Here is an 11,973-nt window from a genome sequence, read left to right as displayed (position 1 = left end):
CTCCACAGGGTACAGAGCGCTGCCCAGCACCTCAGAAAATGTACGTGATGTGGCGAACATGTGGTTCTTGCCCCCTGAGGAGCTTACAGTCTGGGGGTTGGCGGCGGGGGGCGGGGGGGCTGACACCTCACAGTCTAAGAGTTGAGTGAGCAACAAAGTAATTTATTAAGGCAAATTCCTCATCCCCTCAAGCTACTGTGGATGGAATCGTTTTGGAATTAAGCTAATCAAGAGAGAGGCAAGACTGAATTTGGTTGAGAATTCTTCAGGCTCATATAGTTTTTTAACATCCATCATAGTAAACAGAACTGACCTAACAGACAACTGAAAGTGGAGACTAGATCTCTTGAAGTGCAAGGGCTAGAACTTGACTGTGGTTACTTACTTTAAAAAGCAAACATACTGAATGGTATGACCAGGCCTATTACACTAGTTTAAAAATAGGCCAAGTACTGGCACTGCGTTCCCCTCATGCTAGCATTGGTCATTTAAAATAGTGAATATTAAATATGTGGGCTCCACACCTAACCCACAGAATGCCCACCCCAAATCTTAATGTTCTGTGTATCAAGTATCCACCTCATGTGTACTATGAAAGTTTTATTTATGCCCCATTATCAAGTTGAAACAATGTAAATAGTCAAATTATAAAAAGCTCATGACCTGCATATTTCCATATGTGAATGGCAATATATCTACATAGGAAATAAATGGCAATCCTATCTACCTATATAAAAAAAAATAGAATATCTCCAGATTTGCGTACTCACCACTATAAGAAGAGGTAGGCAGGTTTTAAGGTTTCACAATCAGTTGTCAGAAAAACAGCAGTTATTCCTGCAGTATCTTGTTAGCATCTGACTAACAATCTAAAAATAAAATTATTTTTAGATTACATGATTTAGAAGACATTATAAACCCACCAAGAATTCGTAATTATTCCATCATTAACCCCAGAATCACTATCAGAAAGAGTAACGATGTGATGTAGAAAGAAGCTAATCAACATGACTAAAAATATGCTCTTTCAGGGGCTTCCCTGGTGGCGCAGTGGTTGAGAGTCCGCCTGCCGATGCAGGGGACACGGGTTCGTGCCCCGGTCCGGGAAGATCCCACATGCCGCGGAGCGGCTGGGCCCATGAGCCATGGCCGCTGAGCCTGCGCGTCCGGAGCCTGTGCTCCGCAACGGGAGAGGCCACAACAGTGAAAGGCCCGCGTACCGCAAAAAAAACAAAACAAAACAAACAAAAAAATGATCTTTCAGAAAAATGATCTGGTCATCTGGAAAAATCACAGCTACAACCTGTGAACACGCCCATATGGGATGCTGATTTGGCCAAGACACACTATTTCTAAGCAGGAGAACCATGAGATCAGGGTGAATCAAGGCCGTCTCCGAGGAGCAGCCTATAAATTTCCAGACTGACCTTGGGCAGCAAAATTGGTCCAATTCCTCTCAAAGACAGTTTCATACTATCCTACCCACGTCAACCCAAAGTTTGACATTAACTCGAAAAACCGAAGAGCATATTGGAGCGGAAGTGGACAGGTGTGTAAACTCCAGCACACTCTTATTGCTGTATTGAGTGTGCAGGTGAGCACATTCCACCCACAACAGTGTCGTTCCAGGAAGCAGGGCAGGAGTAGTGGCCCATTAGAAAAGAGGCTTTTCATTGCACAATTAATAGAAAAGTGAGAACGTTTCAAGATCTACAATAAGCCTGTATCCAAAGGAGTCTTTTCCATCAGTGACGTGCTGGACTTTGAATTCTGGACTACAGCTGTGTAATGGACTCGCTCTGGCCTGCTGGCCTGGGTATGGCTTGCTTCCTGCCTGTTGAAGGGTGAATAGGCTACACGGAGCTAGGATGGTTTCTGCTGAGTGGTAAGATTCACAGAAGTTCCAGGGTATTCATGTCACGATCATTCCTTGGGCAAAGTTTGATGCAGATGAAGATAAAGTGGTTTCTTGGTCAGCAATTGCAATTTCTTTCTTTTAAAGTCAGTGGGTTTCTTGTATAGTTCTATTACAATTGGCCCAGGTTTAATTTCATCCTCGTCCATGAAAGCAAAACACTTGGTGCTGGTAAACCTTTTTGGGGGGCTTATAGTGTTTGAATTCAAAGAAAATAGCTGCACCTTTGGTTAATTTTTCAACATGCTTCTGGAGCTCCACGTCCACGTTACAATGAACATACATATCTTCTTCTCTTGAAGCCACTGGAGTCTCTTGCACAGGAGTTAAATCCATGCCATTCAGCTCTTTTACGCTAACCGTGATATAGGGATCAATGCATTGCCCAGCATCTTTCAGGCCAATTTTCTCAATTCTGATAATGAGTAACGTCACTCCTGGTTCTGACGGCAACCTTGGTAATAAAGTACGGGGAACTCTTAGCAGGAAAGGCATCAGGAGACCCTGCTCTAGCACCACCCTCTTCTTCAAATTCCAAATTCTCTTCTTCACCAGGTGCTAAAACTCTTCTTAAGGGGACAGGCTGAACAGCAAATGGGAATTCTTTATTATATGTAAGAACATTCTTTAGGATTGGTTCTAGCTTCTTCAGATCCTCCAGTTTAAACTCTTCTTGGGACCGTGTGGGCGGTAAAGCTGCACTTCGTAATTCCAAGCATGTCGCCATTTGCCTATGGTTTTCTTTTGTTCTTCGGTGAATTCAGAATTGCTGTGCCGAGCTTGGGCCTCTTTTTGTAGGTGTCTTGCTAATATCTGATGCTCCTCTATCGCCTCCACCAGCTGGCCCCAAGAGTCGAAGTCGGAGCCTCTCCCAAAGCTGGCACCCCGGCGCTGCGGCAGACTTTGGGTCACCTCCGACATGGCCGGTCCCCACTGCGTCCCCTCCCGTCCCTACCCCAGCGAGGCTGGGCTCTAGGGCGCCATCCTCCCCGGGCCTGGCCCCGACATTAACAGGGCCAGGAGGAACTGCCAGGCCACCGCCACCACCACCAAGGAGCCGCCCAAGCCCATCTGCTGCCCGAGCCAAACTCTGCGGCTCTGAAGCCTTGACTGGAACTCTGCCTCCTCAGAACCCTGAGTGTTATCTGCTCACTCAGCCCCTTCAGCGTGCACACGCGTCCCCGCAACACTGCCGTCCGTCCCTCCCCACACACTTCCCAGGGCTTCCCCCCGCCTTCACGCCCACCACTTCTCACTGGCCTCCTGGGTTGAATGCAGCCATTCTTTGCGAACGGAGTCAAGCATTTTGAAGGCATTCTTGTCATTTCAATACCTCCACCAACGGTGGCTATGGCGGGATGTGGTGGTGGCATCAGTAGTGACAGGCAGCGAAGGTGGTCAGGATGACGCTGGCTGCTGCTGAGGCAGCCATGACAGACGGGAGCAATGGCAGCTGTGGCCACAGGTGGCGGCCACAGACGTGAACCCAGTGGGTGAATCAGGCGAGGCGGCTGACCTTTGCTGGAGAGATCCCTCTCCACCAGAGCCCACTCTGCCTGATGTGTGTGGCCAGCAGGAAGGGGCAGCGAATTAAAAGTCCATCCCCTCGGGACTCCCCTGGCGGTCCAGTGGTTAACACTCTGCGCTTCCACTGCAGGGGGCACGGGTTCGACCCCTGGCCAGGGAACCAAAATCCCGCAGGCCAAACTAAAAAAACCAAAAGACCCCACAAAAAACAAAAAACCCATCCCCTTAAGTAGCCCTCAACCAAATGAAGGGTGTACAAGTGCCCTCACCCCGAGAGTGGGAAGCCTATTTCCACTGCTTCCCAGAGTTGCCCAGAGAAGGAAGCTGCTGCCCACAGTGATACCTTGCTTGAAAATGCACCTCTGATGTGCTGCCTTCCCTTCCCTGCCTCACTTCCCACAGCTCTACCAGTGCTTTCTGGGATCATCTCCCAAACCCTTGTCTCAAAGTCTGTTTGTGGGGGAATCCAAGCTACGATGATGCGTCACAAGCCAAGCATTCAAGCACATACGGCACATGAACAACAACTGACCATGTGCCAAGCCAGAAAGTCGAAACAGATTTCCAAAGACTGAAATCACATAAAATATGTTCTCAGCCCAATTGCAATTAGGCAAGATAACTAGAAAAATCCCCATATGTTTAGGAATTTAAAAATACAATTTTAAACGTCTAAATAATCTGAGATCAATGAAAAAAGCAAAATAGCCATGCTTTGGGGGAAACAGTGCATATATTAGAAAAGGGAAAAGGCTGAAAATCAGTGAGCTAAACATTCCAAAAGGTAGAAAACAGAAAATTAAATCCAAGGAAAGAAGGTAATAATAAAGAAGAGATTTAAATTAAAAATAAATATATGAACTAGAGAGCACCAACAAAGCCAAAAGCAGATTCTGTGAAAAGACTAGTAATACTGATAAACTCCTGTCAAGACTCATCAAGAAAAAAAGGAAGAGGACACAAATAACCAATGTCAGAAATGAAAACGGGGGGAACTCCCTGGCGGTCCAGTGGTTAGGACTCCACACCCTCACTGCCGCGGGCCCAGGTGGGAACCAAGATCCCACAAACCACATGGCTCGGCCAAAAGAAGAAAAGAGAGAAATGAAAAAGGGGCCTTTGTCACAGGTTTGACAGCCCTTAAGATAACATGAGGATATTAAGAACAAATTGATGGCCATTTAAAAATTCAGATCATGTGAAAAATTCTTAGAAAAATACATTTTACCCAAACAGATGCAAGAATAGAAACTATGAAGTTTTTATGGGTAAATATGGGCAAAAATTATTTGCAGGCAAACGCCATCAAGGGGTGGAGTCCCTTCCCCGCCAAGAAAGAGGCAGCGTCTCCAGGGCCTGTAATCTGGGTTGGCCTCATGACTTACTTCAACTAGTAGAATGTGGTGAATGCGGTGACTTTGTTTCCATTTTTGCTCTCGTGGACCCCTGAGACCCACCATGTAAGGAAGCGGGTGTAGCCTAGTGGAAGAGAGGCCTGTTAGAGACGTTCTAAAACGTAGTCTCCACCTCCATTTTGTCTGCTCTTATCACTTCTTTCAGTCACGTGGAGAGAACCCCACCCTAGCTTACTCAAGTAAAGACAGGTTGGCTGAAAACATACACAGAAATCTGAGGGCTCAATCCACAGCTCAAGGAAACTGGAGCTGGGAACAGAAAGCCACCAGGACCCAAGCAGCCCTTTCAGGGACCACAGGAACTGATCACAACCCTCTCTCCACAACCTGGGTTTTCTTGTTCGGGCCACATGGCATCCAAGGGCCCCTGCAACCCTGACTGCATAGGACTCCCACCCTGGCTGCGAAGCCAACCAACAAGTTCCTTTGTTTTAGGTGTCAAATCCCCAGGAGAGGCTCCCAGCTCATTTTTCCAAGCCAGAGCACAAGCCTTAGATTTCAAATGGCCAGTCCGGTCAGCGCTGACCAGTCACTTCCAGTTTCTGTAAGTCTGGATTACGCTCCAGGGAACAGCAACTTATCTGAATGGTGAAGCTGGGTGCAGGCTCTGGGCTCGCTCTCTGCATACTTGCCTGTCTACCCTCTGCACCTTAGGACCTCCCCTGCAGGAAGACGATCAACCAGCTGTGCCCACGGAGCCTGTAATCCTGCAGAGAAACATTAAGAAGCTGCAGCAGCCACTGCTGGTACCTACCCGATCCACTCAGCACCCTCTCCTGTGTGCTGAAGGCTGCTCACTTGACTTCCCACTGCTCTCTGCTCAGGGCCCTCTCCTGGTGGCAGGAGGGCACTCGGCCACGCATAGGGTAGTCAATGCCCATGAAAACATCCCTCAGTGTCAGATGGGGAGTTGGTGTACATACACCCCAACTTCCTTGCCCCTGGGATGGGGGAAGTGAGGTATGTTCTGTGCCGCCTCCCAGAAGTCCCAGGTGGGACTGAGCCTCAGCTGCCCACAGCAGTGACCGGCTCGATGATGCACCTTTTATTGGCTGCCTTCGTCTCTGTCACACCTCTCCACTTCCCTACGAGTATTCCTGGAATCATGCCCCCAGATACTACCTGCACTCAAATCCTCCGGGTTGGACTCTGGAAGGATGCAAACCAAGACAGAGGAGAAGTCCAGTGCAGCAAACTCCAAGCCACATCCGTCAATGCAGCTGTTTTCCATACAAAAGCCAGTGTTTTCACCTGCATTGCCTCATGCCCATGTCTATTGCTCAACTGGTTCTGAACTCAGGAGGTAAGGAGGTGTGTTATTTATTGCCCCCTAAGCCTCAAGGAAACACTCAATGAAGACTTGTAAATGCTACAGTTAAGGTGAGAAGGAGCCCTTCTCCGTATCCGTGTGGCAGGAGACAGGAAATGGATGTTGGCAGAGCTGAGGGGGACGAGGGGTCGCCTTAACCCTGGTGAACAGACAGAGCAGCTGGCCCCAGGCCCCAGGCCCCTCCTTGGCGCACTAGGTGAAGCTGGGGAACAGGGCCCGCAGGCGCTGAAGGCAGGAGCCAAAGGCTGTAGAGTCTTTATTTATTGTGAGCCTTGATGTCCAGGGAAGCCAGGCCCATGTCCACAGCCCTCAGGACTCCACCTGGCCATGCTTCAGGGGTGGAGGCATCAAGCACAGTCGCTCATGTCCAGTTCTCCTACGGTCTGAAGGGTCCTCAGGAGGCAGGAAGTGGCTGTGCCTGCAGAAAAAAGCCGCATCAACATCTGCTAGCACCTCTGTGGGCCTGGCCCTGGGACCACTGCTGGCGAGATCAGGTAGACACGGCAGAGGCTGCCCTTGCCGAGCTCACAGCCTCGAGGGAGAGGGTGTCAGGTGATGCCCTCGGGTGCAGCGAGCCATCACTGGGAGCAGGGAAGGCAGCATTCTGCTGGGTTTACACAGCACCTGCTGTGTGCCCAGCACTGTGACAGGTGCTAGGGACCCAGCAGTGGATGCAGCAGACACACATCTCTGACTCCAGGGAGGGACAGACAACAAATGAACAAAAACGTGTCAGCGGGTAAATCCTATGAAGAAAACTGCATCGGGGTGAAGGGCAGAGGTGTGTGGAGCGGGAGGTACAAGCAGCACTTCACGCCGTCAGCCGCGCTAACGTGACGTCTTTATACCGTGTTTTACGAGATGAGCCTGTGTGTTTGCTATTTTGGAGACCAGAGAAGAGAGGAGGCCTGAATTTCACTGCCCCCAATCGGAGAGGGAAAGCTGCAGCTGGGGTGCCATTACCGGGAAGGGGAGGGCAGTCAGGGGGACCGGGGAGCGGGGTTAATGACTCTGAGTGCGCTGGAAAGCCACAGGCTTTAAAGGGGACAGATGTGACCCCATTTCCGTTTTTAAAAGCTCCTTTGGCTACCAGCGGGGAGACAGAGAGTAGCAGGGGGGCAGGGCAGGGCTGACCCCAGGAAGACCAGGGAGAGCCTTGGTTGCTCATTCCGGGAGGGACGGAGCAACTGGCCCTAAGATAGAAAGGTGGGGTCTTTGCTCAGATGCTCAAAAAACTTGAAAGAAGTATCACCAAAATATAATTAATAAACTAGCGTGAACAGTATGCAATCATTACTGAATATTTTCTGAAAAGAATTAAAAGTCCATCTCACTGGTGTCTGCTCTTGGAACCTGAACCTTTCACTTATCTGTGCCTTATTAAAAAAAAACAAAACCCAATGTCTACAGGGCCTGGTAGAAGGGCATTTCCCCAGTCTTTAGGCAAGAACTCCTCTGAAACAGGCGATGGGAGGGAAGCAGCCACAAGGCAGTAAAGTATAAGCCATAGTGGAGGGAGCTCAGGGATCTTGGGAGGATGGAGACGGGCCATGACGGGATTTTCTGGGGGAGATGACATCGAAGCTGGGATACGAATTAGCCAGATGGAATGGGAAGGGCAGTCCGGGCAGAGGAAAAGTGAGATAAAAGCCTGGCAGCAGGAGAGACTGGCATTCGAGTAGCTGCATGTTCACTGGGGCAGGAAACACAGAGCTTGAGGTGGATGTCGGGTAGAGGCAGGGCCAGAGGCCATGTCCTGCAGGGCCCCAGAGGCTGTGCCGGGGTGTAGACCTGGCCTGGTCAATGCGAGCCGTGAAGCAGTACACAGTCAAGAGTTCCTTTGGGATCACTCTGGGACCTTCACAGAGAACGGACTGAATGAGGTAAGACTGACAGCATGGAGGTCCAAGAGAAGGCTTCTCTTCTGGGTGCGAACAGAGAAGATGGGGCCCCAGGAACCGAGAGAGGGGCAAATGGGAGGGGCTTGAGAGGGAGCTGGTGAAAGATGTGACTTTTGCCTTTGGAGCTTGCAGGCCAGTGGGAGAGACAGTAAACATCTAAACCAGCATTTCTCAACCTTTTTTTTAAAAAAATTATTGCCCCCCAAGGAGTCTTTTTAGACATTTTTAAAAAAATTGAACCCATCCATGACACTTTAATACCATAGATATAGTGTATATCTGTTTAGGTACTATATACATTAAAAACAGGTAAGAATTTTTTGCCCCATCCTTACCCCCATTGCCCATACAGCTGAGAGGCAATGAGGACGAGAAAGGGAGAGTGGGTAAGGGAGGAGGTGGATCAGGTCAGCCTGGGGAAGAACACAGAGAAGCAGCAGGAACCTGGGATTTTGTTCTCAGTGTGGATGAGAAGTCACCAAAGAGCTTTAAGCAAAGGTGTAATGTGACTAGTTTTCAGTTCCTAAATGTTCTCTCTGGCTACCGCATGGAGGCAAGGTAAGAGGGGATTCAGGGAGACCAGGGAGAAGGCTGGGGCAAGTACCTTGGTTGTGGAGGCGGGGAGGAGATGGCTGGACTAAAGCAGGGACTATGGAATGGTAAGAGGGGAACACGTGCTGATGTTCTGGAAGCGGGATGCATGGTAAAGGTCTGTGTGGGGCTGAGGCTGACTCCAAGGTCGTTACTTTGAGCAGCTACGAAGATGAAGGGGTGGGATGCAGTGCTGAGCTGCTGTCTTACCTCTGCGGTGGAGGAGGTGTGTGTCGGCTGCACCTGCTCAGCACACTGCAGGAAGCGGCGCACGTGTTCTGCACAGTTGCCCACGGCTGCCTCGTTCTTTCTAAGACATTCCTCAAAGGCCTCAAAAGGCTCCGCACAAGCCTGGCGGATCTGCCGGATGACTGGGCTGCAGGGGCAGGGCATTTCAGGCCTGGGGAGACTTCCACCCCACTGCCTACCCCCCTCCACCTGCCCCGTACTTGCCCACACTCACTGGGCGGACGTGCACTGAGCAATGCTCATCTTAAGGTGGTGACAGTCTCGTTGCCATGACTCAGGCTTGGCTGCCACACACTGGCCATACTGCTCCAGCTCCCGGCCACAGTAGCGAGCAGTGATCTCCAGGGCCGCCTGCCTGTGGGACGTGACAGTCTGAGGATAATTCCAGGCAGTAGGCAAGAAAGGGAATTCTGATCTGAGTCTGGGGTGGCACCCCATGGGGTCTTGGGAAATCTCAGAGTCTGAAGGGTCCTGGGATAGGGCCAGGGAGGTAGAGAGGTAAGGCATGAGCCTTGGGGGCTGTGGAGCAGGCTGGAAGCTTCTGGGGAGTTAATGGAGGTCCTGAAAAAAAGGTCTGATTATTCCAAGGCAGGCTGTGGAGGTCCTGGAAGAAGGGTCTGGGAGTCTGGGCATCCCCCAGTTTAGGCTTGGGAATCATGAAGAGAAGGCTTAGGGCCTTAGAAGTAACACCTAGAGTTTTCCGAGAGAACCTGGGAGCCCCAAATGAGTTCAAAGGCCCTAAAAGTGAGGGTTAGAGGTCCAAGGGTTGAGGTCTTGGGTCCTGGGGAAGGGTCTCTTGACCAAAGGGTCTTAGAGATGAGACCTGAAAACAGGGGTACTGAAAGGGAGACTTGAGGCCCTGGGGCAGGTTTGGGGGTCCTGGGGTGGGTCTCAGGGTCCTAGGGGCATGATCTGGAAGCCCTGGGTGAGGCTGGGGCTCTAGGGTAAATCTGGAGGGTCCTACAAATAGGCTCTTCAAGTTCTTGGGAACAAGGTCTGGAACTCCAGCGTGAGATCAGTGGTGTCTAAGAACAAGTCTGTGGGCCCTATAGGTGAGATCTGAGATACTCGACAGACCCGGAAGTTCCAAAAGGTAAAGTCAGATGATCCAGGGGGAGGAACCTGGAGCTCTAAAAGGACGGCTCTAAGAGTCCTAGAGGTCCTGGGAAAAGTCTGGAGTCGCAGGGTTGCAGGGTGAGGGACGAGACCGGGTGTTTTGGGGGGCAAGGCTTGGGGTGTTGAGAGACTGGACCTGAAAGTCCTCCGTTATCACCCGAAAGAGGGGCGGAGCCTAAACGCTCAGAGGGCGGGGCCTGAACACGCGCCGAACTGAGGCTCGTGAAGGACAGCGCTGAATCCTAAGGCTCGGGATCTCCAGGGAACAGAGTGGCCAATCCTTCTTCCCGGAGTCCTGGCCTAAGTCCAGATCACTGGGGAAGAGAAAGAATACGGGGGCAGTTACGGGGTAGGGGCTCCCGCTACTCACATCCTGAGGCCGATGCCGGAGGAGGATCAATGAGGGAGGATAGCCCCGCCTTTTCCGGTATCAGGTTGTCATGGCGGCGCCCAGCCCAGCCCTCCTTGCCTCGTATTTTCCCGGTCGCAGAGCAGACAGGCAGCCCAGTTCCCTTTAGGCCCAACCCGTCATGGCAGTGCCCTACTTGTCCTTCCGGCCCCGACCTCTAATGGTGGAGCCTTGCGTAGCCACTTTCCGGCCCCAGCCGGCTCGGTACTTTGTGCCCTTCAATTTCCGGCTGGCCGTGGCGGCACCGGGAATTCACCGGAAGTACTGGGAAGAATCGCGGTACCTCCGCTCTAACGCGAGTGCGGCGCCGGTGTGCGCCGCTCCTGTATTTGGCCGCAGCCGCACGCGCCTTTAGCCGCCTTACTGGAGCTGGTGGCCAGCGGCTGCCGCTGCTGCGACCCCTCAACGTGCTGCGGGCTGCTGGGTGCCCGGACACGGAACCTGATACCTGATGCTCCTCTGCATCTTCTGCTCTGCGCGTGCGCTCACTAGCCTCTGGGGACGCTGGTTGTGCGTGAGGCGGAGCGGGCGGGAAGGGGGTCACCCCGGGAGCAGGAGAAGGAGGCCACCCCGGGAGCAGGAGAAGGAGGCCTGGACCTCTCGTCTACTCAGCCTGGGTTACCCAGACCGTGTCCCCTACCCCTTGGCATAAATTATGAAGCCAAGGCGGACGTGAGTTTTAGTCTTGGCTCCCTGCCACATTGGGGAAGTTAGTTCTCTGTAATTCTTCATCATATGACAACGTTTCCGCCTCCTCGTCCGTCTTCAGGTATGAGGCTCCGTGTGAGTATCCCTTGGTCAGAGAACTGAGCGCCAGGCCTGCTGTCTTGTGTGCAGAGCTTTTTCCAGACCCAGGGTGAGACAAAATGAACGTAAAATGTAGTTAATCATAGTGGCTTAGAGGAACCAGAGCCATTTGTGAGCACGTGACAGTTGCTTGGAGTCTCAGTATATTACCGAACTGAAACAGCACAGCTCAGATGGGACTGGAACCCAGGGGCTGGGACTCTAACTCACTGTCTTTTCACTGAGCTCGCACATCTGGTATCAGGACTTACAGAAGCTCAGGTTTTTTCTGTCTGGATGCCGAAAGAATTCAATGAGACACAAAGTGATAGGAAAGAAGTGGATTTATTTAGAGAAATACACTCTATAAGCAGAATGCAATCCATCTCAAAAGGGGAGAGTGGCCCGGAAATATGGGGTGGTTAGTTTTTATGGGCTGGGTAACTTCTTAGGCAAGTGGGAGGAGTATTCTAACTACTTAGGGGAAAGGGCGGGGATTTCCAGGAATTGGGTCCGTGCCCACTTTTTGGCCTCCTGTGGTCAGCCTCAGAACTGTCCTGGCACCTGTGGGCATGTCATTTGCATATGTTAGTGTATAATGAGGTTCAAGGTCTTCTGGGAGTTGAATCTTCCTCCATCTTGCGCCTAATCGGTTCTAGCCAGTTTTTGTCATACCTGCAACGGCTCTGTCATTCTTTTATTTTTTTTAATTTGTTTGTTTTGGCCACGACACA

At 51.2% G+C, this 11,973-nt stretch overlaps 1 protein-coding gene and 1 pseudogene across 1 annotated transcript; both read right to left on the bottom strand.

Moving 5' to 3' along the window:
• Positions 1–1,595: 1,595 nt before the first annotated feature.
• Positions 1,596–6,309, bottom strand: LOC113632122 (axin interactor, dorsalization-associated protein pseudogene; annotated as a pseudogene).
• A 124-nt stretch (positions 6,310–6,433) lies between these two features.
• Positions 6,434–10,858, bottom strand: CHCHD5 (coiled-coil-helix-coiled-coil-helix domain containing 5). The gene is made up of 4 exons (XM_027129059.1): positions 10,415–10,858; positions 9,143–9,283; positions 8,890–9,055; positions 6,434–6,605 (listed from the first exon to the last, which is right to left on the bottom strand). Coding segments are annotated over exons 1-4 (333 nt in total). The 5' UTR covers positions 10,417–10,858; the 3' UTR covers positions 6,434–6,581.
• Between the last annotated feature and the right edge of the window lie 1,115 nt (positions 10,859–11,973).

The sequence above is a fragment of the Aethalodelphis obliquidens genome, unplaced genomic scaffold (genome assembly GCF_003676395.1).
Source record: "Aethalodelphis obliquidens isolate GAN/ISIS:26980383/991018 unplaced genomic scaffold, ASM367639v1 scaffold35, whole genome shotgun sequence".
In the NCBI taxonomy this organism is placed as follows: domain Eukaryota; kingdom Metazoa; phylum Chordata; class Mammalia; order Artiodactyla; family Delphinidae; genus Aethalodelphis; species Aethalodelphis obliquidens.
The sequence above is the reverse complement of the archived record's forward strand: the minus strand, read 5'-3'. Positions and strand labels throughout refer to the sequence as shown.

Bases quoted from the DNA above. Each gene is read 5' to 3' on its own strand.
- CHCHD5 (XM_027129059.1), bottom strand. The intron at 9,056-9,142 runs GTGAGTGTGGGC...CTGCCCCTGCAG, and splicing joins GCTCAGTGCACGTCCGCCCA to CCCAGTCATCCGGCAGATCC. The intron at 6,606-8,889 runs GTAAGACAGCAG...TTTTTTCTGCAG, and splicing joins ACACCTCCTCCACCGCAGAG to GCACAGCCACTTCCTGCCTC.